The sequence below is a fragment of the Gasterosteus aculeatus genome, chromosome 9, assembly GCF_964276395.1.
Source record: "Gasterosteus aculeatus chromosome 9, fGasAcu3.hap1.1, whole genome shotgun sequence".
Lineage (NCBI taxonomy): Eukaryota > Metazoa > Chordata > Actinopteri > Perciformes > Gasterosteidae > Gasterosteus > Gasterosteus aculeatus.
This window is the reverse complement of record NC_135696.1, coordinates 18,789,337-18,816,145: the sequence shown is the minus strand read 5'-3', so window position 1 is coordinate 18,816,145 and position 26,809 is coordinate 18,789,337. Positions and strand designations below refer to the sequence as shown.

Here is a 26,809-nt window from a genome sequence, read left to right as displayed (position 1 = left end):
ATGAAACATGATGGCTTTGATATTTTGTTGACACTTTTCAATTTGGCTAAAATGTAGCATTTCTCCAACAAAATGATATCCTGGTGGAGAGGAGAAGGCTTTGGATAAAATGTAACAACAGCTCAATGAATTAATGGAATGAGGTAGAAATTGTTAATTGTGTGGAATAACTTAAACATTATGGAAATGCGAACATCAGACACAAAAAATATACATACATGCTGTCAATTTTAAAACTGAATAAATGGTTATTGTGAGTCAGAAAGTCTGCACTTTGACGTTCAAAGTCAAGAAGGTGTGACTGAGTTTGAAAGGAGGCTCAGTTGCTTTCTGACTTGCGAAGAAGAAACTGTCAAAAGAAAAGTAAGCTTTCTAAAATAAAAAATAAAATAAATAATAAAAATGTCGCGAATAACAAAACAAAAATGAAATGGCTACATATTTTGTTGAATTCTGAAATACAGTATTTATAAGTTAAAAAAAAACAAAAAACAAGCGGCTCTCCATTTTGTTTAAACGCTTAACCCAGATGACGTCACCATGACATCACCGGGGTTCGGTTTTTGGGTCCTTGAAATCGTGACACACAAAGTGTGTTCTGCTCACCACAACGCGGATGGACCCACGTGCCGCTCCAAGTAGCGTGTCTCCTTCAGCTGAACACGATGATTAAACGCAAAGCAATCGTCATCACATTACGTCATCAACCGGTCCCTCCAAATCCGTGCCGCCACCGCCCCCTGGAGGCGGAACCGGGAACAGCAGGTGTTTAAAAATAAAAAAATAAAAACACACATCGTTAAATCTCCTCAGCAGTGAATCGGTCCTTGAGAAGAAGATGCGGCAGACCCTCAATGATGGACGGGTAATGTGATGAGACCAAGCTGCGGCTGGACAGAGACAGACAGGGGGCACACAGGGGCAAGGGGGGAGGGAGAGGGCGTGTGTGGGGTGGGGGGGAGGACCACCACCAACATCAGCACCGGGCAGCAGGGAGGAGAGAGCGGCTGTCCCCTCCTCGCGCAGACCATCCCCGACGCCCACACTTCCGGACCGGAGCCTGTGGAGGCGGCTGGGGTCTCGGGATGAAACCGTCTCCCGGTGCCGCCTGAGATGAGGATTCGGGACGACGTGCTCCCCCGGTGAAACGGCGACGCTCGTTGCGTTGCATCAGACCCGCCCCGTTACGACCGGATCGCGCGTGACTCGGCGGTGACTCGAGAGGGGATCCGGGGCTTTGGCCGCGCTGTCTGTCTGCTGTCAACTGTTGCTTATTCCCACTGTAAATGAATCTCATAAGGTAGGTGCAACCGCCGCTTCACCGCGCTGACAACGCAACGTGTGATTGGGAATATGTATCATATTGATACGTGGAGGAGGATGAAGGGTTTGGGAAGGAGATGCCTGTGCAACCCCCCCCCCCAATGTTAACGTTTACATTTCATCATGTCTGTGATGATCTTGCAGCTCAGGTTTAATTTGCATTTATTAGCACACACAACACAACACCTGCCACGTCCCTCCTCCTCCTCCTCCTCTTCATCATCTCGCCGTCTCTTCTGTCACTCTCCCTTTCTGTGTGCACAGTCTGCACCCTGGAAACGCACAATAGGCCACACAATCGCACACCCCTATATTTCTGGGTCCAGTTGGACACAATGTGAAGAGGTCAAACAGAGCAGACCGGTGCAACAAATGACAATAGTTTCATTTTAGAGTTCCCGTGCTGATTGCTTTCCCGATTCATCGGTTTCCAGCAAGTCAAATATCACTTGTATGTTGTTGTCCATCGCACATTGCAGGGCGACACCTTCAAATGTCTTATTTTAGCAATCTAAAGGCCAAAGGTGTTCAGTTTTACACTGATATCAAATAGAGCAAGTCATCATATCTAAGCAGCGATTAGATAGATTAACTTATCAAAATGGTTTTAACGGTACAATGATTTTAAACCCGTTCACCACGAACCAAACCTCGTCAGCTTTAAAATACAACATGCCTGTCCCATGCGAAGTTCGACTACAGTACAGGTGCCATAACCTTGTATTCTTAAAGTAGTTGAATAAATGTAATGATCTTCATTACTTTGATAAAAATACAGGAAAAGCACTAGACCTCAACCAGTTAATTGAATTATATAATAAATATTCTGTGCTGATCAAACCTTTTGAATGTAAAAATGTGCCACTTTTCTGTGTTTTATATAATTTTAAGGAGATTTGTTTTTAGTTACACCAAACTTCAATTTTCTATTTTTTATACTAAACAATTAGTTGAAGAAATTACTTGAAAACAATCAATATGTATCTCAACTGTACATTTTATTTGTTGGGGACATTAATTGTAACCTTTAAGACATCACATCCTTAAAACCCCTGTCACAACGTCACGGCACAAAATGACCCAAAACACACTTAAATTGTAGTGTTATGCAGCTAAAATAAAACCAGCAAATCCTAAAACACGAGAAGCCTGAACCAGACATTTTGTCAGTGACTTTAACGAACAATTTATTATTAAAATATTTGCCAACTCATTTGCTATCCTGGGACTAATCAATTATTTAGCTGGTTGTCTCAGCTCTCCCAGAAGCTTCTTCATTGACTGTTTCCCCTCTTTTTCTAAACGTGCGCGCTGTGCACGGACGCACAAAGGGTCGGACCAAACAGGGCTGCGAGTCCACGCCCACCGTTAAGTGGACGGAGGTTTTGGTCTTCACGGTTCAACGAGTCCGTCCCTTCTGTCCGTCCTGCTGTCGTATGAGAAGAGAAGAGCCATGGGGACGTTTCCGCGTCTCTGCCCCTCTGCGTCCACTTAGTGTGTCTCTCTGCCACGGCCTCCGGCCCGGTAATTATCGGCCAGCTTGATGAAGTCATTTAATGACCCGGCCAAGCCTGCTGGGCCTGGCACTGAGAAACACAACACAACACACACCAGTACACACATACACCGAAGGGGGAGGAGGGGGGTTTACGGTTGTGAGGCCTGCAGAGAGAGGATGCCTTATCTTCTGGACCGGGTCAGCGTTAATAACTGTGAGAGAATGTCACTAAAAAGCTGCTTCAAGAACAGAAGCAGAACGCAGGAAGACACACGAGGCGCGTTTGTTAATGTTGCAGCCGTTGTCTTTGTGTGTAACGTTTTAACCTCCATTTAAGGAGGTTCAAAGCAGGCGACGTGTAGGCGGAGAACATCACGTTCTACCGTTTCACACTGAAATATAAACTGGACAGATTTGAGGGAGGCGCCCCTCCACCTGGCCTGAAATGTTTGTTTTCCTCTGTGAAGATGGCACATATAAGGTAATGGTTTTGTAATATAATTATGGAAGATGCTGTTCAGTGTTGGATTTTGATTTCTTCAAAAAATCCCCCCAAAAAATGATCAGATGCTCATGAATTCCAAATATGTAAATTCATTTTTAATTTGAGTGGTATTCCCTTTGATGGCCTATTTCCTATTTTGAGTCCCACCAATCTTGTGTGTATGTGTGTGTGTGTGTGCGCGCGTGTTTGCATGTGTGGGTGTGTGCGCCCGCGTTAGAAAGAGAAAGACGTTGCTATATCTAGGTCTCTTATGAAATCTGGCTGTGCAAGACGCAGCATAAAAGTAGGGAGGGGTTGTGGTTTGTGTCTCCCTGTTAATGTGCGTGTGTGTGTGTGTGTGTGTGTTTTGTGTGTTCGCATGCACGTCCTTGTCCATTGGCCTTCCTGCATGTTAATTCAATTGTCGGGAAGCGCAGAGGAGACGTGGTCTGGGAGCAGCGGGGGAAGATGGGAGAGATGAGAGAAGAAAGATGAGAGAAACGAGGAGTTTTCTGGTGTGTGAAAAAAAAAAAAAAGACAATCCCTACTCGGGGTTTCCATGACAACAGTGACATCACCGGCGGGGTTGCTACCCCATGAGCTGCTCTCTGTTTGTTTGGGTGTCTGTTCAAAAGGACTGATTTGAATTTGTGTTCTGGTGTGTTTTAGTGTTTGTGACAACATACGTGCAAGACTGCACATGTGAATTGTGCATGAAGGGGATCATCAGGACAAACCCTCTGTCGGTTCAGCCGGTCCGTGGTTACCCACTGTTGCCAGGCAACTGCAGTCATGGCAACAAGATGAAGCATGATCTAGTGTTGCTAGGCAAAAGGACACGACGGGGGGAGATTTTATGAAATGGGTACAAATATTTAAGGCGTTACAGTTCTTCTTTTTTATGGTGGATTTCTTTCTTTCTTTCTTTCTTCACATCACAGTTTGCATGTTTCCCTTCGTGCTCATGTTATTGTGTCGGCTCTACTGGGGTCAGTGCCCCTTTCTTCATGAAAGTGCATGTCCTTTTTACTCATTTTGCACACTATAAAAGGCGATTGTAATGTGTATTTGGTTCAAATGTTTCATAATTCTGCAAAGAAAGATGAAAAAGAACACGTTGTTTTTGGACATCCAAGAAAGAAATCCTTACCCATATGATTCCCTCAAATTCTGCATTTAGGGACACAAATGGATACTATTGTTGCATTTATCTTTTATTTGTTGTATTAGCTTCAGCTGTGCTGGTGTGAAGAGAGCTGCACGCAAGCGAAGCTCACATCTAATTGTTAGATTTCAGTTCAGACATTAAACCTTTTCATGGAGATGTATCGACTTAAACCTGGTGATTCTCTGATGATTTCAGGTTTATGAACAACCGCGTTCCTCCTAACAAGAGATACCAGCCCACAGAGTACGAGCATGCTGCCAACTGTGCCACGCATGCGGTGAATGCACACACACACACACACACACACACGCATGTTTGTCTGTTTGTTCGCCTGTAACTCGTGTCTCATCTCTGTGATTAATTCCTCTAGTTATGGATAATCCCCAGCCTGCTGGGCAGCTCCTTGTTGCACTTCCAGTCGGAGGACCAATGGGAGCGGCTGTCGGCCTGGGTGTACGGGGCGGGGCTCAGCTCGCTCTTCATCATCTCCACCCTCTTCCACACCGTGGCCTGGAAGAAGAGCCACCTGCGGTACGGAAACACACACACACACTCACACACACAACACTCGTGCAGGACTGTCACGCCGCTGATGATATTCGTGGTAAAAGAAAAAAAAGCTTCCTGCGTGGCCCCTTATTTCACTCAAGAGACACACTAGAACCAATGTGCAGATCCCCCACAGTCCAGATTTGTTTTTGAGAATTAAAGCACACGGATGCGGCATGTATAAATGATGTCACACGTTTGGTTTCTCTCTCTCTCTCTCTCTCTGCAGGTCTGTGGAGCACTGCTTCCACATGTGTGACAGGATGGTGATCTATTTCTTCATCGCCGCCTCCTACGCCCCTTGGTAAACAAACGAGCCCGCCTCACGTGTGCGTGTCTGTTTTACGCGCCGTGTCTGCAGTCACGTGTTCCTCTCCCGTGCCCCGACAGGCTGAACCTGCGGGAGCTGGGTCCCTGGGGGTGTCACATGCGCTGGCTGGTTTGGGTCATGGCCTCTTTTGGTACCACCTACGTGTTCTTCTTCCACGAGAGGTGGGTTCATCCGTTCATTTGTCCATCCATGTTGAAGGACGGGGAGTGTTTAGGTGCTGCAGTTGAAAACTAACAACCAGTAAAGCGGCACATTGAGTTGAATTTCCTCTCTTTGTGTCAGGTACAAGATCACAGAGTTGATCTGCTACACGGTGATGGGAGTTTTTCCCGCCCTCGTCATCCTCTCAATGGTGAGCGTTTAACTTTCGCCCGCAGTCCTTCTCTTCCTGCCTTCATGGTGACGTGTTTAAAACGTGACAAGATGTCTGCTCCTTTGCAGCCGGAGCAGTCGGGGTTGTGCGAGCTGCTGGTGGGCGGAGCCTGCTACTGTCTGGGCATCGTCTTTTTCAAAAGTGACGGCATCGTGCCGTTCGCGCACGCCATTTGGCACCTGTTTGTAGCCATGGGAGCATCCGTACACTACTACGCCATCTGGAAGTACCTCTACGCCCAGCCGGCCAATCAGATCGAGACATCCAGATGACATCAGGGCCGACCTCACAGGAAGTAACTCCCGCGTTTGATGCCCGCCGTGTCCCCCATTCACAGGCAGCTTCCTGCGGAGTTGGCCCAACCTCCTTCCCGAATAAACAGCGGAACATCGCAGGGACAAAACTGACGGTGCATTCGGCCGATCCTCGTCAAACGCGCGATCAGGAATCCCACTGCTCTTCTTGGCGGGACCCTGAGTGGTCAGGGCGAGACAGCCCATCGCTCGGGGTACCGGCAGCCTGGTGCTCGAGCGCAGGCCGCGTCTCCCAAAGAAAGCCAGTGGGATTCATAATAAGGCCCGAGGTCGTACTTAGGCACGTACTGACGAGGCTCGTACTGACATGCAAATGGTAACGACGTGTCCTAATTAGCACACAAAACACAAAGTACAGCGGAGGCGGACGCGATCGCAGTCGGTTTTGCATTCGATTTTCAATTTTCGAAGTTCATCTAGAGGGAGAAGAGGTTCGGGGGATTACGGAAGTCATTAAGAAGCATCTTCTGGTGACTGTGAATGTCTGTACAACATTTGGTAAAAAAAAAGTCAAAGCATCTGAACGCACCACCGTAGGACACTGGCGGATAGTAGGCCACTGCGCTGGAAACTGGAAATAATTTTCCAGTTTCTTCAACCTCCAGACCCCCGATGAGGCGGCCTGCGAATCGAGACACGGCAACGCGTTTTATTTTTCTTTGCAGCCTTCCGGTTAAGTTCAACCTCAAGCTAGTTCGTGCAGGAACTTTGGTTCCATTACAAAGATGAGGAGATGAATCACTCAATGTATTAAACGTTCTCTCTCGGTGGTGCACATCTGGATTCAGTGTTCGGACGCTGAATTAGAGGCATTGTCTTGTTGTCGAGAGGAGGACAAAGTTTCCAATCAGCTGACTCGACTATCATAATTCATTTGAGGACATCGTTTGACGGTTTTGCTTTGATCATATCCAGGAAGTTGCAACATGAGTAGTATTGTCACTTCTTTTGTTACTACTTGTACTATCTACATTATACTACACTTCAGTCAGTGATTTACTGTGATTTCCAAATCAAGCATGATTGTAGATTTTTTATTTATTTATTGGAACATACAGATCTTCATGAAGTTTTCTTTTGTGCCACGTACATTTTTTCAGGATCTACAGATTTTGAAAAAGTTTACTGTTGTAGATTGACGGTTTAGTGAATATGTCATCGGTAGGATTTATACGCTATATATTTATTAACGGCGTACAGTGTATGTTGACTCCATCTCTACTTTTATCTGATGTACTTTACCTGTCGGCTAATTATCTTCACCATCTTGAACTTAATGAACGGGACCATTTGATGGAGTTTGTAAGCGCTACATGGTTGAACCCAAGAAGGCAAAACTCAGCACTGCCAGAAGTCTTTACTGCCGTAACCTGATAGCACACTACTACCATATACAACTCACACTTGAAAGGAAACTGAAGCTATAGTATTGTTGAACAATCTGGCCCAATATTAAGGCATCTCAGGTGTGTGCGTGTGTGTGTGGTGTGTGTGTGTGTGTTTGTATGCATCCTATACTATCAGACTCCCATGAACCCAAAGCCTGTAATCGGCTGAGTCTCTGTTTACGCGTGCACGCATGTACCTTGAACACATAAAAAGTATCAGTGGTGTTAAGCTGTATGTGTATATGCACGCAGTGTTTTGGACGAGCTTGTGTCGTAGGATCAATGTGGCCCTAAAGGTCGCGGCGTCTAGTGTTCATAGGTGTAAAATAACTTCTTCAAAACTTCTGTTCCCATTCAACATGTTTTTCGCTGCTGTTTGTCCCTCAGGATTTGGATCATTTGGCTCTGAGGCGCCTGTGAAGCCACATTCAAGGTCCACTAAACCTGCTCAAGTTGCAACAAAAAGGCCCGAGTTGGGCAGACGTGTTTTCCGCAAGCTGCATACACGGGTAGCATTTATTAATGTGTACAAACACTGAGGATATTTCAGCAGCAGGATGAGTTTGAAATAAAGAACCTTACAATCATCCATTGACCAAAGCTGACCAATCCTCTAAATTTGCTCCAAACTATTTGCTCAATTTCTGCGCGATAAATACTAATTTGATGTATTTTCATTCAAGTGAGTCCTGTAACTCTTGACAAAAATGTGGTTTTCTGTTTTCTAAGTAGGTCTAATTACTTATTCTCTAAAGGTTTTCCTTTGTTTCAATTTACCAACTAGCATATGAATGCATCATTAAACTGTAGCGTCTTAACAAATATATCCAGAGAAAAAAGAAACTAGAAGTAACACAAATCTTTGTTATTCTCATTGTTCCCTTAGTCATTCATTCATTACAGGACACTTAAAGTCAAAGCAAATGTATTCTGACGATGGACTGAGAATTACATTTGTCACACTGTGGACATTTTTATGAATGAAACTGATATATATTCCCATTTCACGAGTACCTTATTGTTCCGGAGTACTCTCGGGTGTTATAGCCGATCGTTGGCAGTATTATACCATATAGTCCATAAAGTATTTGAGGATTTCACGTTTGTCTTGTCTAGAATTGAATACCTGTCTCATTCGGACGTACAGTTGCCCACCTGACTTGGTATGGAGTTATGTAAACTCTCCAGGGAGCCTTCGTGGACCCTCTGTACATTGTTTATCGATGCTCTGTGATTGTGGAGCTGCTGACTCTGATCTCAGAGCTGCTCAGCGTGTTTTTCTTTTGCGGTTGTACAAGATTTATTATATTATCTGATATTCTTTCTCTCTCTAGTTTTCTGTATGTGGGTATTGGTGCTTTTGTGCTGTGATAAGCCTATTGATGCCAATTATGCTTTTGTCTTTTATATTTCTCTTGTAATAAAAAAAAGCTTTTCATGCAGTATATTCCTGTGCTCAACCTTTTGTAATGTTTCACCTCTTTTTGTCTACGGAAGAAGTTTAGTTCTTATAGTAAAATAAAAAATAAACTATAACAAAAAAGCTATTTTCACGGATGCACTGTTGACAGTATCTTTTTTTAGCCTAACCAAACTTTCATGTCAAGGATAGTGAATCAAATCAGAAAGAAGAGCTGGATTTATTGGTTTCAATTGAGAAGGACTTGGTGCATCTTAAAGCACATAACTGTAATTAAAATAAAATCACAAGAAAGCTAATTAAATCCATGATGTATCCTTTAATGGTTAATGAATGAAACAGTGAAATGTGACTACCATATATTTTGTATGCGTTTTATATACACATATATGTTTCATGAATGGCAATACTAACAAGTATATCAATAACCCAACATATACACAAGTATGATCAACATAATTTGCTGCTTAATTATGAAATAAGCAATCATTTTGATAATCCCAGACAACATATATAAATGATTTAAAAATGAAAACTGTATTTATTTCCTGAAAGTCTTCAAATGAACTATTTGGATCATCTCGTGACGGTACCGCGGGCGTCCGCCAGGGGGCGACGTGTGCGCGCGCTCGGGTGCCCGATCAGGTGCGCCGAGGTGAGGCGGCGCGCAGCGCTCGGCTGTTTCCGTCGCGTCCCGTCGGTGAGCCTCGGTGAGCCTCGGTGGATGGGGGAATGCGGTGGCCGCTGGCAGCGGGCATAGCTGGACACTCGGCGGAGATGTGCGCACGGAAACAGGAGCCCTCGGCGGTAGGATGTCGTTCAAGTTAACGGGCAGTTCTTTTTCGGGGGCGTTAAAGTGTGTGGACGGCTACGGACGCCTGGGTGTCGCTCGGTTTTTTTTTTCTTTCTTTTTTTTTTTTTACCTCCCTTCCCTCCCCCGACTTTATTTTTCCGGGGATTTTCTGTGTTGCAGGAGAGCCCGGAATGAGGGAGCAGCCAGGGAGGATTCCCCACGCATTGCAGGCAGCGTGAGTACCAACGCAACAGACACCCAGGGGCGCCCCCGGGGGACTGGGCTCGTCCCTGCTGGAATCGCACAACTTTTCCAGCCTTTATTTGATATTTTACCAACATTAGCCGCAGACCGTTATGTATTTCAGCAGCGCGCCCCCCCGACGCGGTGAAGCATTTCATTGTCGTTGAGTTTTTTTTCACATGTCGAAACGGCGCTGCCCGCTAATTGATTATTAATTGCGTGCACGCGAGGAGCTCGATCACCTCACCGGCGCACCTGCTGACCGTGGGGTGGGGGGCGGCGGCTCGTCGGCGGCGGCTAGTGCCGCGCCTGACGACTCATCTGCGGATTAATTTCTGAGGATTTTCTCCTGCCTTTTGTTGCTTCGGCGGTTGCTACTGGCGACCGCTGAGCCCCGGAGTCGTAAACAGACGGACAGACGGGCACCGAGCGGAGAGCAGAACCCACGAGTTGTGCATATCTTTAAGCAGCTGGTTCTTCTTCCGTCTGACCTTCTAGACAAGGACAGGAGGGGAAGAAAAAAAAAACTGGAGGAGAAATTGAAGTCTGTGTGACATGATCTTCCAAACGTAACAGTTCACCCCGGGGCCACAAAACACTGTCCAGCAGAATCAAAAATGTAGGCCTGAGTCCACCTCAACGCACGGGGTGGCATGTTGGTCCCACGATTGAGTTAACTGCGGTCCAAGTGGCCAGATTACTGTGGATTAGCAGGCATTTAAAATAGTCACGTTATCCCAGCAGTGCCTGCAGAGTCAGCTTCAACAACACCTTTTAGGGTCCTCGCCAAATATCTGTTGATACTCACAATCGCTCCTTTTATCCGATGAGATATATATAATATGTATATATCTATATCTATATATATATATATATATATATGTGTGTGTACGCCTTGAAATGCAGTGTCTCCCTGATGGAACCTGCATGAAAGGAGTCAAAGAGGTCATGCGAGGCAGAGTGAAGCGTGACTCCCCTTTCGGCGGGGGCATGTTCTGTTGAGACCCAAATGCATGACCTGCATGCAGAAATAGTAGTTTAAAAAAAAAAGGATTTTCAATGAAAGGTTTATTGGTTCAGATGTACCACGGTTGAGATCACTCTCCCGACGGATGGGAATCGCTACACTTTGAGGGGAATCAATGCAACACGATCAGACACTGGAAAATGCTCAGATGTATAAAATGAGGGGATGGCGCAAGAATATTCAACATTTATTGGATCCATATTTTCTAATTTGATTGTGAAAAATGTGCTTGTGTTGGACTGTTGATCAGAGGAAAAAAAGCATCTGAAGGAAGAAATCACCTTGAGCTTTAGTTTTAGATACAACTTAATAAAGTGTTTTATCAGAAAGATCATTGAAAAAAAAACAAAAGACAGCTTTTAAATTGCCTTTTCCTTTGTTGCCGCTGCAGTGTGAAAGGGGATGGTGAAACGAAAAGCCTCTGACCCTCAGCAGCACCCTTCTGCCTGCTGCCCCACATCGTAGCGACGATAACCATCCAGGTAATGGCCAAATACACCAACGCACGGTTTTAGTTATTTGTCACCAATGTTTAGAATGTATTTCCTCGCTCGCCAGCTGTGGAGTTTGTGAAGCCAACAGCAGCACCATGTTCTACGGTTCTTCCTCTGGGGCCAGCATGTCCCTGCCGTCCAAGAGCCGGCTGAAACGCCAGAGCAGGACCTTCACACAGGTACACACACACACACACACACACACACACTGGTTTTCATCTCTGTAAGTACATCAAGTAAAACAAAATGTGTCGGTCACCAGGTCCTGTACCGTACGCTGAGCTACAGAGACCGCGTCCCAGTGGAGACCGGGACAAACACCCGCGGGGACCGGCGCTCCACCACCGAACCCCCGGAGCGGCCGGCCGACGACCCGGCCGAACTGTCCACGCAGAGCTCGGCCCCCGGCGTGCTGAAGATCTTCGGGGATGAAATCTGTGCCGGCGCCAACTACAAGAGCGTCCTGGCCACCCCGCGCTCCAGCGCGCAGGAGCTGGTCAAAGAGGCGCTGGAGCGCTACTCCCTGAACAAGAACGCGGCCCACTCCTACGTGCTGTGCGACGTGATCGGCCGGTTGGAGGAGGAGGAGGAGGAGGAGGTGGAAGGGGGCGGCGGCGGGATCGGCGGCGGAGGAGGCGCCTGGCGAACCGAGTGCCTGCGTGCGATGGGGGACAACGAGAAGCCCCTGTTGCTGCAAGAGCTCTGGAAACCCCGAGAAGGACACGCTCGCAGGTTTGAGCTGCGCCGGAGAACAGAGGTGGAGGAATTCAACGCCAAGGAGAAGGACACCGTCACCGCAGGTGACTGCACATACATACACACACACACACACACATGTAGATAGACAGCTGCACACATATTCACATGCATGCACGCACACACACACACACACACACTCTGCAGCCGGTCTAATTGCCTTCCTTTCTTGACACGTCAAACTCAGCAGAAAGGCACAGCTCGTTACCTCCTCTGCAGTGTGTTTGTGCGTGCGTGTGTGTGTGTGTGTGGAGATGCTCTTCCGGCGCAGTAATAATCCTGCAGAGATGATGTGGTTCCTCGGTGATAACCAGTGTGTTTCTTTTGTCATGTGGTAGTGCTGTTTTGCAAAGACAGGGTCTCGTTTGAGTTGCACACACACGTGCGACCGAGCACTTAAAGAAAAGCGTACGCACGCACACACGCACACACACACACACACACACACACACACACACAGGGCAGTGGAAATGCATGGACAGCTGGTCGATTAATTGAGTGAAAGCTGAACCCTCTGCAGGCGGGAGGTGGAGGTGGGTGTGGGCACCTTAGTGTTTTTATGAATGGCACCTTCTACGTACACCTCATCAGCCACCCGCACACAACGGCCGTGTCACACCTGAGCTGTGAACACACAACCGATGTTGATGTTTCCTGCAGGCTTTCACTCTGTTCTCTGGTTAGATTGTAGGTGGATAAGTTTACTGATGTTGGATGGATTTGCAATACACACACATGCTTACAGTCTCCCCTGTGCATCCTGTTGAAGACATTTAGAAACACAGTTAGTTGCATATGTTTGACACATAAAGTAAGCTAATTATTCTTATGACTACCTCCTTTTTTTGTGGGTATCATCGCTGGGAAGCCCCATCTACTGTGAAACTAAATAGCGTATTTGATGGGGTGGAACCAGGGATTAATATGCATATTAATTCTTTTTTCACAATAAGAATAACCTTATCAACAAAACAACAATATCATCCGAGCAAAAATGCCTCCTGGGATAAAATGCTTTATTAACTTTTACATATCAGTATTAACATTTTCATTTTCATACTAACCTCTTCTCTTTTGTGTTGTTGTGTTTAGAAATCTCACACACACCCCGGAGTCTCTTTCTCTTTACTTCTGTCTTTTGCCGTTTTGCCTCTGGTGTATGTGTGAGTGTGCATGCACGTTTGTGAATTGTGTGTATTTTCACACACACCTTTTGACTTTGAGATCTCATTTTAAAGGTACTGTAGGATTTTCATTAATTCCATCAACATATCACAGACAAATAATTCTTGATATCAACCCTCACTGAGGCAATTTACATTATTATATAGTTTGTGATAAAATAAAAAAATGAATGTAATATCTTAGTAATTCAACAGTGATATGTTAGAGGAGGAAATCCTGTACCTGATACCTTCAACTGTCTCTCCTTACTAACTGCTGATGTCACTCACTAGAAGCACCACAGACCCATTTGGACTCCACAGTGCATGTGCGTCTTGTGGTGTGTGGATGATGTGTGTGTGTGTGTGTATATGGGGGTTATTCTGTGCTTGGTGTTTTGGTGAGGGGGGTGTTTTTTCAGCCCCCTCTTCCCCCCTCTCCCTAACCCTTCCCACCCTGCTGTAGGGCCCAAAACCTCCCAATTCCTGGCGGCTCTAATGGGTCGGTCCGGGCTTGGCAAGCACAGGAGCTCCCCCCTGCGCTGTGGTCGGGTGGTACAGTCCAGCTCTAAAGGTGGGGACTGGCCTCAGGTAGGGTGGCTGTCAGTCATTGCCATGGAGACCACCTCTACCTGCGTTGTCACCGGCGCCACCCCCATTGCCAGTGGTGCAACCGGTGTGTGTTAGTGTGTGTGTGTGTGTGTGTGTGCAGAGCCATCGCATGGCCACAAGTTAAAGTCATGAGGAGCTGCTCAGTTCACCTCTCATCGGGTTACGTGTGCCGCTGCAACCAGCACCATTTGACTTAATCGGACCGGTTTGTTTCCACTCGGCTCACTCATGACTGTTAATGCACTCGTGTACCCGTACTGTCACTCATGAGTCAAACATACATGCTAACAGTGCACATGTCACGTTTCAGGGCACTTTCTTCTTCTTTTCCATTGTTCCCCTCTGTGCCCTCCACATTCGCTTGTCCCCTTTGATACTTCTTTATTGTCCTTCTCTCGCTCCTCGTTGTGCTCTCTTACTCCTCCTCTCTGCCTCCCTTGTAGATATTAACGCTCAGGCCCGTAAGCTCCAGAGGAACAGGGCAAAGGGCACCCTGACGCTGCCCCGATCCAGCAACTCGTCCTTCAGTCGAAGCCTGAGCGAGACCAGCCTCAACCAGGTGGGGGGCCCCTCGCACTGACGTCATTGGTTGGCATTATTTAAGTGGCTGGTGGCCGCGTAATCCTCAATGCACGCGTGTCTCTGCGGTCTGCAGCTGGGAGTGGGAGATGAGCCCAAGCGCTACTACTCCACCCTGCCGGGGCCCCTGAGGGCCCGGGAGCGCGAGGCGGCCTCAGGCGGCCGGAGGAAGGAGGAGGGGGGGAGTCAGCCGGGTGTGCGGCACTCGCTTTACCAGTCCCCGCACCTGCTGCTGCTACAGGGGTACAATCAGCAGGTGAGGAGAGGGGAGGGGTCCGTGCGTTGCGTCAGAGACGCCCGTGGTGTCGGATCGTTCGATGTGACTCGTGCTTTGTGCGTCAGGACTGCTTGGTGTACCTGCTGAACAGAGAGCAGCACACGGTTGGTCAGGAGACTCCATCGGCCCGCCCCAACATCTGCCTCTTCTCCCCCGACATCCTGCCCCTCCACTGCCGCTTGCGCCGAGTCCCCGCGCCCCGTCGCCACGCCAACGGCAGCACCAAGGGGGAGGAGGCGGAGGGGAGCCCGCGGTCCTGCGTGGCGGTGGAGCCGGTGCTCCACGCCGCGGTGCTGGTGAACTTTTCCCGATGCGAGCGCTCCACCACGCTGCGGCACGGCGACCTGCTCTCGTTCGGGGCGCATTACATCTTCCTGTACAAGGACCCCACGGGCGCCAAGCCCCTCCCCGCTCAGACCTTGGCCCGCCTCCGCTCCCTGGGGCAGGTTTACGACGCCGGCTGGGAGGAAGGGGAGGGCGGCGCGCACACTTGTAAGATGTGCGGTTCCGTCCTGAAGGACAAGGCGGCGCAGGTGTCCAGTGTTCCCGCGATCCGACGCAGCTTCAAGCCCCACCTGGTGAAACCCCGCGGCGGGGGGCCGGCGGCGGGGGGGCCCCATGGTTCGACCGGAGGGGAAGGAGGACGAGCGGGAGGCGGTCAGAAAAGAAGGCTGCAGCTGGAATTTGATCAGAGTCACGAAGACCAGCTGCTGAACAGGATCGTGTCTCTCATCGAACCCGGAGGTGTGTGACCTGATTTATGTTGATCACACGATGGACGCTGCAAGACGAGATCTCTCTCTATCCATGTAGATTGTTTGTATGTGCATGTTTTGAGGAACATTACACGTATGTTTACACACTGTAAACATCTGGATTTTTCTTTTAGATCTGTGAGCTACGTAAATAGTAAGAAACCACCGGAAGTATATGAGAAAATGTTCTATAAGTTCGGTGAACTGAAGCTTTTAAGCTCCTCCCCAGGAGACGACCATAAGCTGACCCCTGCCTACCTGCTGTGTCTCTGCATTCAACACTCGGCTTCAACCTTCCAGCCGGGGAGTTTTGGGAAACTACTGCTCAAGATCGTCCGACTAATCCAGAGCATTGCATGGGTCAGTATCTCTCTCTCTGTCCCTGTTTCTCTATCTATAAAAGTATGGTCTCCGTAGTGTATGAAAAAGTGTTGAGATATGGATAAAAAAAAAAAATTGAAGTGATGTACAGATTGGGCCTGATTCTCTTTGAGTGGATCCCGTGGAATTAGAAAGGACACTTTGCTAGAGCTTATCTTGTGTTTTCATCTGAAGCAGAATCTCACCCAAGGAATTGTTTAGCGGAGGTAATTAGAAACCCAGAATTTGCCACGTTCAGTTATGAGATCACAGGCCGATCTGAAACTTGAATGTATAACCTGATGTGAGGAGTGTGCCTCTGTTTTAAATCACTGCTGGAAACCCGAAACATGGTACAGCCTACATTTTTTTATTCTCTGGTTAATCCACCTTTTATTCTGAAAAGGGTGTGGGGGATTCGGGGGGGGGGGTCCTCTTATAAATAGAGTTAAGCCTTTATCTTGTCCAATGAAGTGCGTCTCAGAGTGTTTTTTCTTTCTGCAGGTTAGTGATGGCGTCATGAAGTTTGGTTCTCCTACGCACATCCTAAAAGTTTAATGAGCGCTTAATTGCTGTGTGTGTGTGTGTGTGTGTGTGTGTGTGTGTGTGTGTGTGTGTGTGTGTGTGTCATGCAGGAGAAGACAAAGGAGCTGGCTCAGAAGCAAGCTCAGCAGTGAGTATCACTTTACAACAGAACGAGAGCATATGTGCTGCTGTACAGTTTTTAAGTAGCTTGGTGTGTTCAGTGTGGCAGAATTTAACCCTTCACTCGTGTGTGTGTGTGTGTGTGTGTGTGTGTGTGTGTGTGTGTGTGTGTGTGTGTGTGTGTGTGTGTGTGTGTGTGTGTGTGTGTGTTTCTGTATCCTAGTAACCAGGACCCAGCCAACCTGTCTCTGCTCAGTATCTCTGACTTGATCCCAGACCTGCAGACCATCTTCTTCTGGATGTCCAACTCCATCGAGATCCTCTACTTTATACAGCAAAGAGCACCGGCGTACACACACTGCATAGAGACACTGCAAGGTACACACACACACACACACACACACACACACACACTTGAGGGGTCTGAAGGATGAGTGTGGAAGAGTCATTACTCAAGCCGACACACATTTGACATTGATGTAGCTCCATCCCTCCCTCCCTCTGCCTCCATCGCTGTCATCTGTGTTTAGGGTCAAAGGAGTCGCTGCTATCTGCGACCATATCAGCCAATGAGGAGGCAATGACCATCTTGGAAGAAGTGATAATGTACACTTTCCAGCAATGTGTCTACTATATCACCAAGGTAACCGGTCACCGCGGCAACGGCACATTATTTTTAAAAAATCTAATTTTATTTCTTCATTTTCGTGACGACAGGTCGTCATTAACGCCGAAAGCGTCACACGCACAGTGAAGGACGGGATGGGATCCAAATGTGAATAAGTTGGATGTTAATTTGCCATTTGGGATTCCCTTTCTCACAATGTCTGTCTGCAGGCTCTGTACGTAGTGTTACCAGGTCTGTTGGACTGTAATCCGTTCCCAGTCGACAGCTCTGAGCCCTGCTGGAAAGGAGGTGTCGGGTTTCCCGAACCAGTGCGCAGGGTCCTCCAGGTGAGCACGTGTCCCGTAGCGTGTTTTAGTACACTGAGGTGTTGTCGGGATCGTGGAAATGTAATCGATTATTAATGGTCAGAAAGTGTCAGGAATAGTCTGTTTTTCTGATGTCAGTCAGAATCCTGAGAAGAGCTCTTAGTATCTATTATTTAAAAAATGATTCTATATCTTGACATGGACCAGTGGAAGAAAGGAATGTTTTGAGTGTGTTCATTAAGAGTGTTAATTAGCAGAAGGGATGCAGATAAATCGTAAAGTAACATTTATGAATAATAGCAGTAAGCAAGTTATCAACAGCGTGTGTCTAAAATGACTGCAGCGCCTGCACCTGCCGGGGTGAAGGATGAGACGCAGGTCAGAGGGGATTGTTGACATCTTTCTTTATTTCGCTTCGTGCAGCAAGAACTCAAGGTCAAGGGAGTTAAACTCTGGTTGCCTCCTGTTGTGTTACTCTTATTAGTTGGGATCTTTCTGACATCTGATTACAACGTAAACTGATTCCTTAGATGCAAGAATATTATCATTTGATGGAAAGGTGCCGCCTTGTATGTGTATATATGCACATATATATGTGTCGGCATATTTGTCCATAATCAACTTAGACGTAGTATTTTGATTTGATTTGTCTTCCCTGTGTGCAGGTGTTTCAGAATGGCCAGGAGCTTCTGCAGGGCTACCAGGTCCACCTGGAGATTCAGGCTCAGATGTTTGCATATCTCTTCTTCTTCTCCAACGTGTCTCTGTTTAACCAGCTAATGGACAAAGGTAGGGACAAAAAGCCTGCACACTCACACTCCATTAAACCTCCCTCAGGACTCCTGCAGTTGTTGGTTTGTAATGGAGAGAGAGAGTCTGAGTGTCCTTGTGTCCTTGTCAGCATTTTGACAGAGACAGAACACAGATTTGCCCTCAATGCCCTTCCTCTATCTGCATCTTGTGTGCCCCCCCGCCCCTCCTTCTCCTCCTCCTCCTCCTTGCCGTCCTTCCTTCCATCTGGCCATCAGAGGGTGAGACAAAGAAGAGGTTGGATTGGATGAGGGAGGGAGAGGAGAGGAGGGAAAAGGTCAGAGTGGAGGGCGAAGGGCTGTTGTTGCGATAACCTCACTAGTTGTCTATTACCTAAATACAGAGAAAATACCCCCCGTTTAGCCCGGCTTTATCTACGTGCCCAACCACCCGTCACTTCCAACCTCGCGCTGCACACACATGGAGACGGGAGAGATCACATTTAGGAGAAACACCCCTATATACATGCAGAGGCTCCCCTGCCTCCCTCTCTCCATCCGTCTGGCTTTCTCTTTCTCTCCCTCCCTCCCTCCCCGCTTGTCGCTCATTGACATTTCTCCGCTGCTGGTGTCCATGGTAACAGCAAAGTGAGTTTGTGGCAGGTAGCGCTGACGCTGGCAGCGAGCTCTCTGCGGCGCTCACTCTGCATCTCACAGCGAGTCGAGGAGGAGATGTGAGGTGGTGCAGAAGCTCCTGGATTTGTTTGATTTTTTTTTTTTTTTGTGTGTGTCCGTGTGCGTTGTGACTCCTTTTTTCGGACTGTTTGTCTGAGAGTGAACAGCGACCTGTGTTTAAAGGGTCAGTCTGTGTAAGTAAACCGGCTGCTTTGGAGCATTATGACACCCTTGCTGAGAGGTTAAGTGATGTCTCGTCCCTCTACGATGCCCCATACATAGATTACTGTATGCCCTAGACATAAGCCTATTACACAGGAGTGTATATGTGTGTGTGTGTGTGTGTGTGTGTGTGTGTGTGTGTGGGGGGGGGGGGGGGGGGGGTGTTAAACATATGGCAGAAGAGTCGAAAGGTCGTGTGTGCTGTCTGCATGTGATGCTGCCAGTTCATGTCCTCCTAAAGGCTTCCTGTCATGTTATTAAACGAATAACAGTTCGTTATTAAAAACTGTTCAGTAACAAAAACTGTCTTTGACTGTCTGAGTAATGATATTGTTCAGTCCCTGTTCGTACCTCCACTTTTCTATGAAGTGGAACTGGTGGTATCATTTGAGAGCATTTATTTCTTTTATATTCAAAAAAGAAGATATATCTAAGTAATGGATTAGAAGTCTTGTCTGGATTCACGTGAAACATAACGGATGAGTGTATATTTGTATTCCCACCTTACCGTCACTCCATCTTCATCCGTTCTGTACATGAGGTACAATAATCAGTCAATTAATTATTATTAATTGTTTTTTTAAGGCATTTTCTAAACAAATATACAACATATTTCTTAGTTACCTTCTAAAATGAGAGGACTTCCTACTGTCGACTGTAACTGTAAACTTGCTTAAATACCTTTTGGTTCTTCCTCTGTTATACAAACAAAGCTATTTCAAAATGTCAAATTGGGTTTTGGGAAATTGTATCTGTAATTCTTATACTATTTTCTGACCCTTTAACCACCAAACAATGTATTCATTAATTGAGAAGATAATTGGCAGATTACTGCATAAGGGAATACAGTTTTGTCTTCAATGGATTTGGAAAGCAAATAAATCTGGTACATTTCTGACGATCAGATTAGTTATTTAGTAGATGGTCCCTGATTCATTAAAACATAAATATTCTATGTGCGTACAGACACTTGGGTATCGCTTCCATAAGTCCAGTTGTTTGTCATTGTTTGTACCAAACCCCAGCAGGACTGAGCTCACATTGGGGGCTTAGCTTATTTCAGAAAGCTTAAATAGGAATTATAGCTGCAGTGGGGCGATGCAACGACAGATTGACAAACTATGGGATACCATCTCGACAAACGCCTGCTTAACTTTACACAAAAACTTTCAGTTCTTTGATGTGTACCAGAGAGAGAAAGGATTACACAAGGGCAGGGGCGCGCTGGGGGGGGGGGGGGGGGGGGGTTAGTGTCCCGGGAGTTACTGTCAGGCTCAATACACGGCGCGCTGCCCTCGATGCATCGACCGTATCCACCAGGCTGTGGCCTACTTGAAAAATACACCCATATACTCAACATTATTCTGGATGATTACCAGTGGCGGCTGGCCAATAGGGGCCAAAGTGCCGTCGCCCCACCTTGAAGTGCCCCTCCACGAGCCCCCCCAAAAAAATAAAATAAAAAACTGTGCGACACACAATTTAGCCAGCGTCCTTAAATAGACTCCGCTTGGGGCCAAATTGCTTCTGTCACAAGCTCGTCAAGGTTTTTCCTGACTTCAATATCTCACTCTCTCTATATGTTCTATATAGATGGGTCGGACTGGTCCAATACCAGCTCACCTCGATCCCCAACCGGCCGTCCCTCTGACATCACCGGCACCAAAACGTAAATCCTTTAAAGGTGGAACTGTGCTTCTCTGCAGAAGTTGATTTGTATTCTGCGACGAGCAGGTGGCTGTTGCTATTTTTGCATTTGCTTCGATAATCGATTATTTAAAAATCCCTGTCTGCGGCGTATAATTTATGTATGTGCAAGATAAACACATGCAGAGGAACACACGCGTTGCTCTTGTTGTCTCGTACGTGCTCACGTCCAAGAATAGAAATCCTCTGCAGTGTTTCTGGTGAAAACATCCAAACACTCACGCTGGTGCGTGTGCAGGGTAGTGTGACACTAACACATCAAAAACAGAATGGCATGAATAAAGTATTCCATAAAAATGTCAAACATTGTGTCACAGTGTTGTGTATCAAGAAATGCCACAGTGTGTGTGTGTGTGTGTGCAGGTGCATCTCGGGGTTGGTTCCAGCGCTCGAAGGTGTTGCAGATTCAGGCGTGCCTGCGGATGGTGATGGAGTGGGCGAGCAGGTCCGGTCTGGGACATCTGGCGGACAAATTCTTCACTAAACTCAACAGCGCTGTGTCCATACTGGCCACGCCCCCACAACAGCTCACACAGGTACCACAAACACGCACGCACACACACACACACACACGCACACAGGCGCAGATTTCACCACTGATCTTATACAGGATTGTTAGCGGGCACTGACTGGCTGGCAAAATGAAACGGAACTTGACATTAATATTCATCTACATGGAGGCAACCGGTTACTGGGAAGATGAGTCCAGTAAGCTTCTAATCCGAGGGAAGCTTTGATTAACGCTCATCGATTTTCCGACTGTTTTTAAACACAACACGAAAGAACCGTTGTTCATTAAGCAAGTGGCTTTGATCGGCTATTTATTGATGATGTCGTTGAAAAGGTTTCAGGAGGATCAACTTGTTACTGCCTCTTGTCCTTTTGCCTCCTGATTGCAGTGTTGTATTCAAATACAATTAATTTCTCCTCCTGTCTGTTGCTTCTCTTCTATTTCTGCTCCGTGTGCAGATGAGTTGGCGAGCTTTGTCCAGTGAGCATCCGGCTCTGAAGCCGGTCCAGCTGCACAGGATTCTCACTCAGTACCAGCTCACAGCAGAGATCGGCCCCGTCCCAACATGGCAACCCGGCAGCGAGGATGAAGCGTATATATACAGAACAGGTAAATGTGTGTATTCCTGAGTGCTGGGAATAGATTTTAACCGGGAAATCAATCTCGTGTGCGGCAGTTAAACCTTTCAAGCGTTTTTGAATGAGGAAGAGGAGGGAGATATATTTAAAAAATGCGGAACCTCTTATGAAAAAGGCTACTATACGACATAAGTAAACAAAACGATCAGTGAGAAGGACATTTCTTTACAGTTATTCATGTATTTTATGTGTACACTCCTGTGAAAACATTCTAAATTAGATTTCTTAGAATATTTTCAAGCTGTCAAACGGTGACGTGCAGCGATCCCGGATCAGGTATTTCATAATGTGTGTGTGTGTGTCTTCAGTGGACCTCCTGGAGAGCTTTGAGAACCACCCCCCCATAGTGCTGCCCAGCGCCGGCTTCAGAGTGGACCTGGACAGCGAGTGTGTGGAAGACAGCATCTACAGGCAGCTGCTGTACGTCCGCCACTATCTGTGGGGGCTGCGCACCAAGACGCAAACGCACACCAACACTGTGCACACACACTCCAATGGAACCAACACAGCTGACTGGCCCGACGTCCAGGTCCGAACACACACACACACACACACACACACACACACACTGCGCACACCTAGCAGTAATCCAGGCCATGTGGCTGTTGAGGGGTTCCTCATAATCCCATAAATGAAAGACAAAAACCCTCCACTCCAGCCAACCCGCACACACACACACACACACACACATACTCACTCACAGAAACCTAGACATGGTTAAATCATGGTTAATCTGATTAGTCTTTAGGCTGTCTAATTAGTGGAAACGGCTGACTAGACCATAATCCCCAGTATGACTCCACCCTCATATGTACACAAATGCATCCACACAGAGATGCATACATTCTAAAACATGACAAATGGTGAATTACTCCAATTGAAGATGACAAAAGAGATGCATAACCGTTTTCGGGACAGCGACGTAGGAACAAAAGCCTTTTGTTCACTTCAAACAAGAAAACCTTTTCCATAAGCGAAAGATGAGATTGATTTCCGTTCTCTAATGTGTTGCACCCTCACGTCAGACTCCACACGCGACTCAGAGGGAGTTGCTGCCCGCGGCCCACAGCAGCCCCCGCGCTGCGGGTCCCGGGGACGAGGGGCCGGCCGAGGCGGGAGAAGACAGGGGACGGGACCGGCCCCCGGGCCAGTCGCACGCGCACAGCCTCCGAAGGAACGGCACCGTCCACCACAGTCGCACCGCCAATCCAGACCCGTCCTGCCTTCTGACCCCTCCCAACGCCCCGCTGTACCCGGAGGGAGGAGGAGGAGGGAACATCATGGGCCCCAACACTCACACCAACGGCTACACCATCAGAACGGTGGCGGAGAGTAAGAAGAGCAACGGACTCCTCAGCAACGGACTGGAGGGTAGGCTGTGCGACGGGCAGAAATATCACAGCATCATGAGCAGTGCAGAGCAGTTCAAATCAAATAGTGAATTCTATCTTTAAAATGAGCACTGCGTAGTCAACAGTGGTACTTTGTGTTTTGTTTGGTTGGACTATAGTACAAAGTAGCATGTTCTATGGTGTCATTGTTATTTTTGCAGTAAACAATGTAGACAACGTCAGTCGTAAAATGAGTTTAACCGTGTTCCATGTTGATCCTTCACGTTATGACCAGCACGAGATGCGCACACTGTCACGTGGTTGTTTTCCATCGTCCATAAATTGACACATGCAGCTTTTGAAGCACTACTTTAAGTCCTCACGTGAGGTCGGCGTCTCCCCTGTGCAGTGTTTGCTGTGCAGCGAGTGTGACATCTGCAGGCTGCAGGCAGGAGCACACGTTTGTGTGTCACATTAGCTCCGTGTCATACAGCATGTGTGTATGTGTGTCTCCTGCACAGAACTACCTGTTATGTTTTGTCCAACCCCATAGCGAGACCCTGTGTGTGTGTTTTTGTTTTTGTGTACGTGGGTGTCCGTGTCCTCTGCAGGGTGTATTAGTGGGTCTGAGTTTCCTTTCCCTGTGTCCTCCCTTGGCGCCTCTTCCCTTCCTGATGACTTGTGTGTGGTGTTTGTAGTGGAACTGGACAAAGGACCCTACGGACTGGGCATGGGACTCATCGACGGCCTGGTACGTAGATGGATGTTTGGAAACGGGTTTTACCTTTTTTAACTTGCGTGTTACTTAACGTGTTTTTGTCTTTGTTAAACATTTGGTTCAGTACGTTTGCCGCTACTATTAAACTTTAGGTTAAAAGGACAGACAAAATGTCAGTATGCCATTAAATATTTAAAAAAGTCATTTAAGAAGTGATTAGTACAGTATGAATAAAACAAAAATTTCCATAAAAAGGCATATCACTATTAATACTTTACAATAAATAAAAAAATCAGTTTGTTGAGTTATACTAATTTGAATTTTGTCATTATATAGTATACAGAGAAAAAGTAGATCACAGTGAAGTACGTTAGTATGTTATCGTCCGATAAATAAGGAAAACACACATTTTTTATTTAAAGCAAAGGGTTACTCATTTGACCCAAAATAACAAATTAAAATTCTTGAGTACTGACAGAGGAAAATCACACCAAATGAATGACTTATAAAGCAGATTAGAAGTGGTGATGGCAAAGTCAGCCACATTCCAAGGATGTGGTGAGTCTTACAGACGGGAAACATCTGGCCAGCTGCCTCAACGGCCTCCAACCGACCAGAAAGTCACAAACACACGAGCGATCCCCAGATAACGTGTCCCAAAATTAAGGGTTTATAGAATTGCATGTTGTAAAAAAGTCCCAAACAATTCATAGAACAGGAAGTCTGAAGACTAAAAGCATTAGGACGAAAATATATTTATTTTTAATTATTCCAAGAAAGGTCATAGCAAAGGTATGTAAAATATTGTCAATTGACAGAAAATACCCCCATCCATCTATCAGGTGGTCCCGTAAACAATGAGACCCTTCTCCCCCCTGCAGCACACTCCTCTCAACGCTCCGGGCATCTACATCCGGACCCTCATCCCAGACGGGCCGGCGGCCTCCGACGGCAGACTGAGGATCGGAGATCGCATCCTGGCCGTGAACGGGACCAGTCTGATCGGAGCAGACTACCAGAGGTGCAGTCCCGACCCCATTGGTCGCCTTTGATTGATCGGTGCCGGTCTCTGCTGAGCTTCCCGTAACCGGACTCTTTTTTTTTTTTTTTTTCTCCCTGCAGCGCGGTGGACCTGATTCGCCTGGGAGGAGGCCGCCTCCGCTTCCTGGTGGCCAAGTCTGACCCCGACGTCTCGGAGAAGATCAGCGCCTCCTCCTGCTGATCGCCCTCCTGAGCCGTGAGAGGACAGACGTGTGCACGCGCAGATGACGCTCCGAACCGCTTCCCCTCCCGGCGAACCTGTAACCCATCACAAGGAATACGCTGCGAGGGCAAAGTGGCCTAATTAATCAGCGGTTGAGGCACGCCAGGTAATACGCCAGATAACACGCCAGTCTGATGTGGTTTTCAAAGCACAGCCGAGTTTCTCTTCAGTCCGCTATCAGAGCTTGTGACCACATCACTTTTTTTTTCTTTTTCACCTGTATTTTTAGAAACTCAGTCATTAAGTAGCGTGGTAAAATAGCTACCCAGCTCTCTAACGGAAGGACTCTGAAACGCTTCTTTATGATTCCAAGAGACTTTGCAGAGGAACAAGAGGACGCCCTCGGTGAACCTGGAGGCTTTTACACGGCGCTTTAAGTGCGTTGGAGGTTTTATATTTCGGTTTGTTGGCCACTCAAAGTCTGCTCAACAGACCCTTGTGTCCAAATGTTGCCTTTAGTCGTTTTGTACTGGAGTGTGGGTCACCGAGGGAGGCGACTCGAGACCCGCAGACCTCTCTGCTCTCCCATTTCCCTTTTAACTTAACCGCTGGACTTTATACCGCAGCTGGGAAAAGAGCAGCTGTGGGGATGTGCAGATGTTGTGGGACATTCTTTATTATATATGACTGGATCATCGGGGAAACGCGCTTCACTTTCTAATGCACAACCCCTGTTTAAACAAAGCTCACTTTTGTTGTGAATATATGCTTTATGTATCTGGTTACGGGGAGTGAAATAGTGTGTAAATATGTAACACTTGGTCACACACTGATTGAGCAGTCAGAAGAGAAACTAATCAGTCATGGTCAATATACTGGTCACTAAAACCTACGGATGGAAAGGATTCTTTTTCTAAAAGTTATAAATGTATTCAAGTACTATGAACAGGAATTAAAGCTGCACTTTTTGGGGGGGCGACGACACCCAATTTACAAAAAACTTTTGTACTGCTTTGAGCTGTGCACAATGCAGGTAAGAGAACCAACATGTTTTCATGTCATTCGGCTTTTTAAGAGTTCCAGATCGCCTTTTATTTTTATAAAGTCCAAAACTTCAGTCACTGCAGAAGGAAAGCCACGATGAGTCGGTTCTGTGACACGCGGCGTCCTGATGTGACCACCGTTCCGGGAGCAGTAACCCGCTGCACAGCTGCAGAACCAGACGTTTTGTTTGCTCTCATGTACAAGCAACTGCCCCCAACTTACTACAAATCTTCCTTCCAGTTGATCAAAATAATCTGTCCAAATCCAAAAGATTTCTTTTAAAAGTATCAAACCAAAACAACATATGAGAAAGTTAAACCAGCACCAAAGCTGACGGCTTCATTTCTATTTGTCAGCCTGAACATCGTTTCTCGCCGCCTCAGCTTTGTTTTACTTTACTTTTTTGCAGTAACAGTTTGAGTTCTCAAATTTGTATTACAATGATCTTGTGCATGTCCATTATTTATACTGTTGTGACAATGATGGTACCCAGAATAAAGCTGGTTGGATACCTGCATGTGTCTG

General features: G+C 46.9%; 2 protein-coding genes across 8 annotated transcripts; both read left to right on the top strand.

The window, feature by feature from the left end:
• The first annotated feature begins 767 nt into the window (after positions 1-767).
• On the top strand, positions 768-8,875 carry LOC120825027 (monocyte to macrophage differentiation factor 2). Its single transcript, XM_040186310.2, has 7 exons — positions 768-1,300; positions 4,669-4,750; positions 4,844-5,004; positions 5,252-5,326; positions 5,413-5,514; positions 5,636-5,705; positions 5,795-8,875. Exons 1-7 carry the CDS (start codon positions 1,287-1,289, stop codon positions 5,996-5,998), a joined length of 708 nt encoding a protein of 235 aa, XP_040042244.1. The 5' UTR covers positions 768-1,286; the 3' UTR covers positions 5,999-8,875.
• A 573-nt stretch (positions 8,876-9,448) lies between these two features.
• On the top strand, positions 9,449-26,797 carry radil (Ras association and DIL domains). 7 transcript variants are annotated; one of them, XM_078109322.1, is made up of 22 exons: positions 9,449-9,655; positions 9,822-9,876; positions 11,303-11,393; positions 11,470-11,584; positions 11,668-12,205; positions 13,791-13,898; positions 14,380-14,495; positions 14,592-14,771; positions 14,858-15,536; positions 15,777-15,907; positions 16,543-16,580; positions 16,776-16,930; positions 17,083-17,195; positions 17,390-17,506; positions 18,151-18,274; positions 21,202-21,374; positions 21,808-21,958; positions 22,296-22,516; positions 23,013-23,358; positions 23,930-24,069; positions 24,918-25,057; positions 25,159-26,797. In XM_078109322.1, the coding sequence occupies exons 4-22, from the start codon at positions 11,501-11,503 to the stop codon at positions 25,256-25,258; spliced, it is 3,654 nt and encodes a 1,217-aa protein (XP_077965448.1). In that variant the 5' UTR covers positions 9,449-9,655; positions 9,822-9,876; positions 11,303-11,393; positions 11,470-11,500; the 3' UTR covers positions 25,259-26,797. The 7 variants fall into 7 exon arrangements, with proteins under 7 accessions (XP_077965448.1, XP_077965454.1, XP_077965451.1 ...); XM_078109328.1 differs by lacking the exon at positions 13,791-13,898 and having other exon boundaries at positions 24,017-24,069; XM_078109325.1 differs by lacking the exon at positions 13,791-13,898.
• The last annotated feature ends 12 nt before the right edge of the window (positions 26,798-26,809 follow it).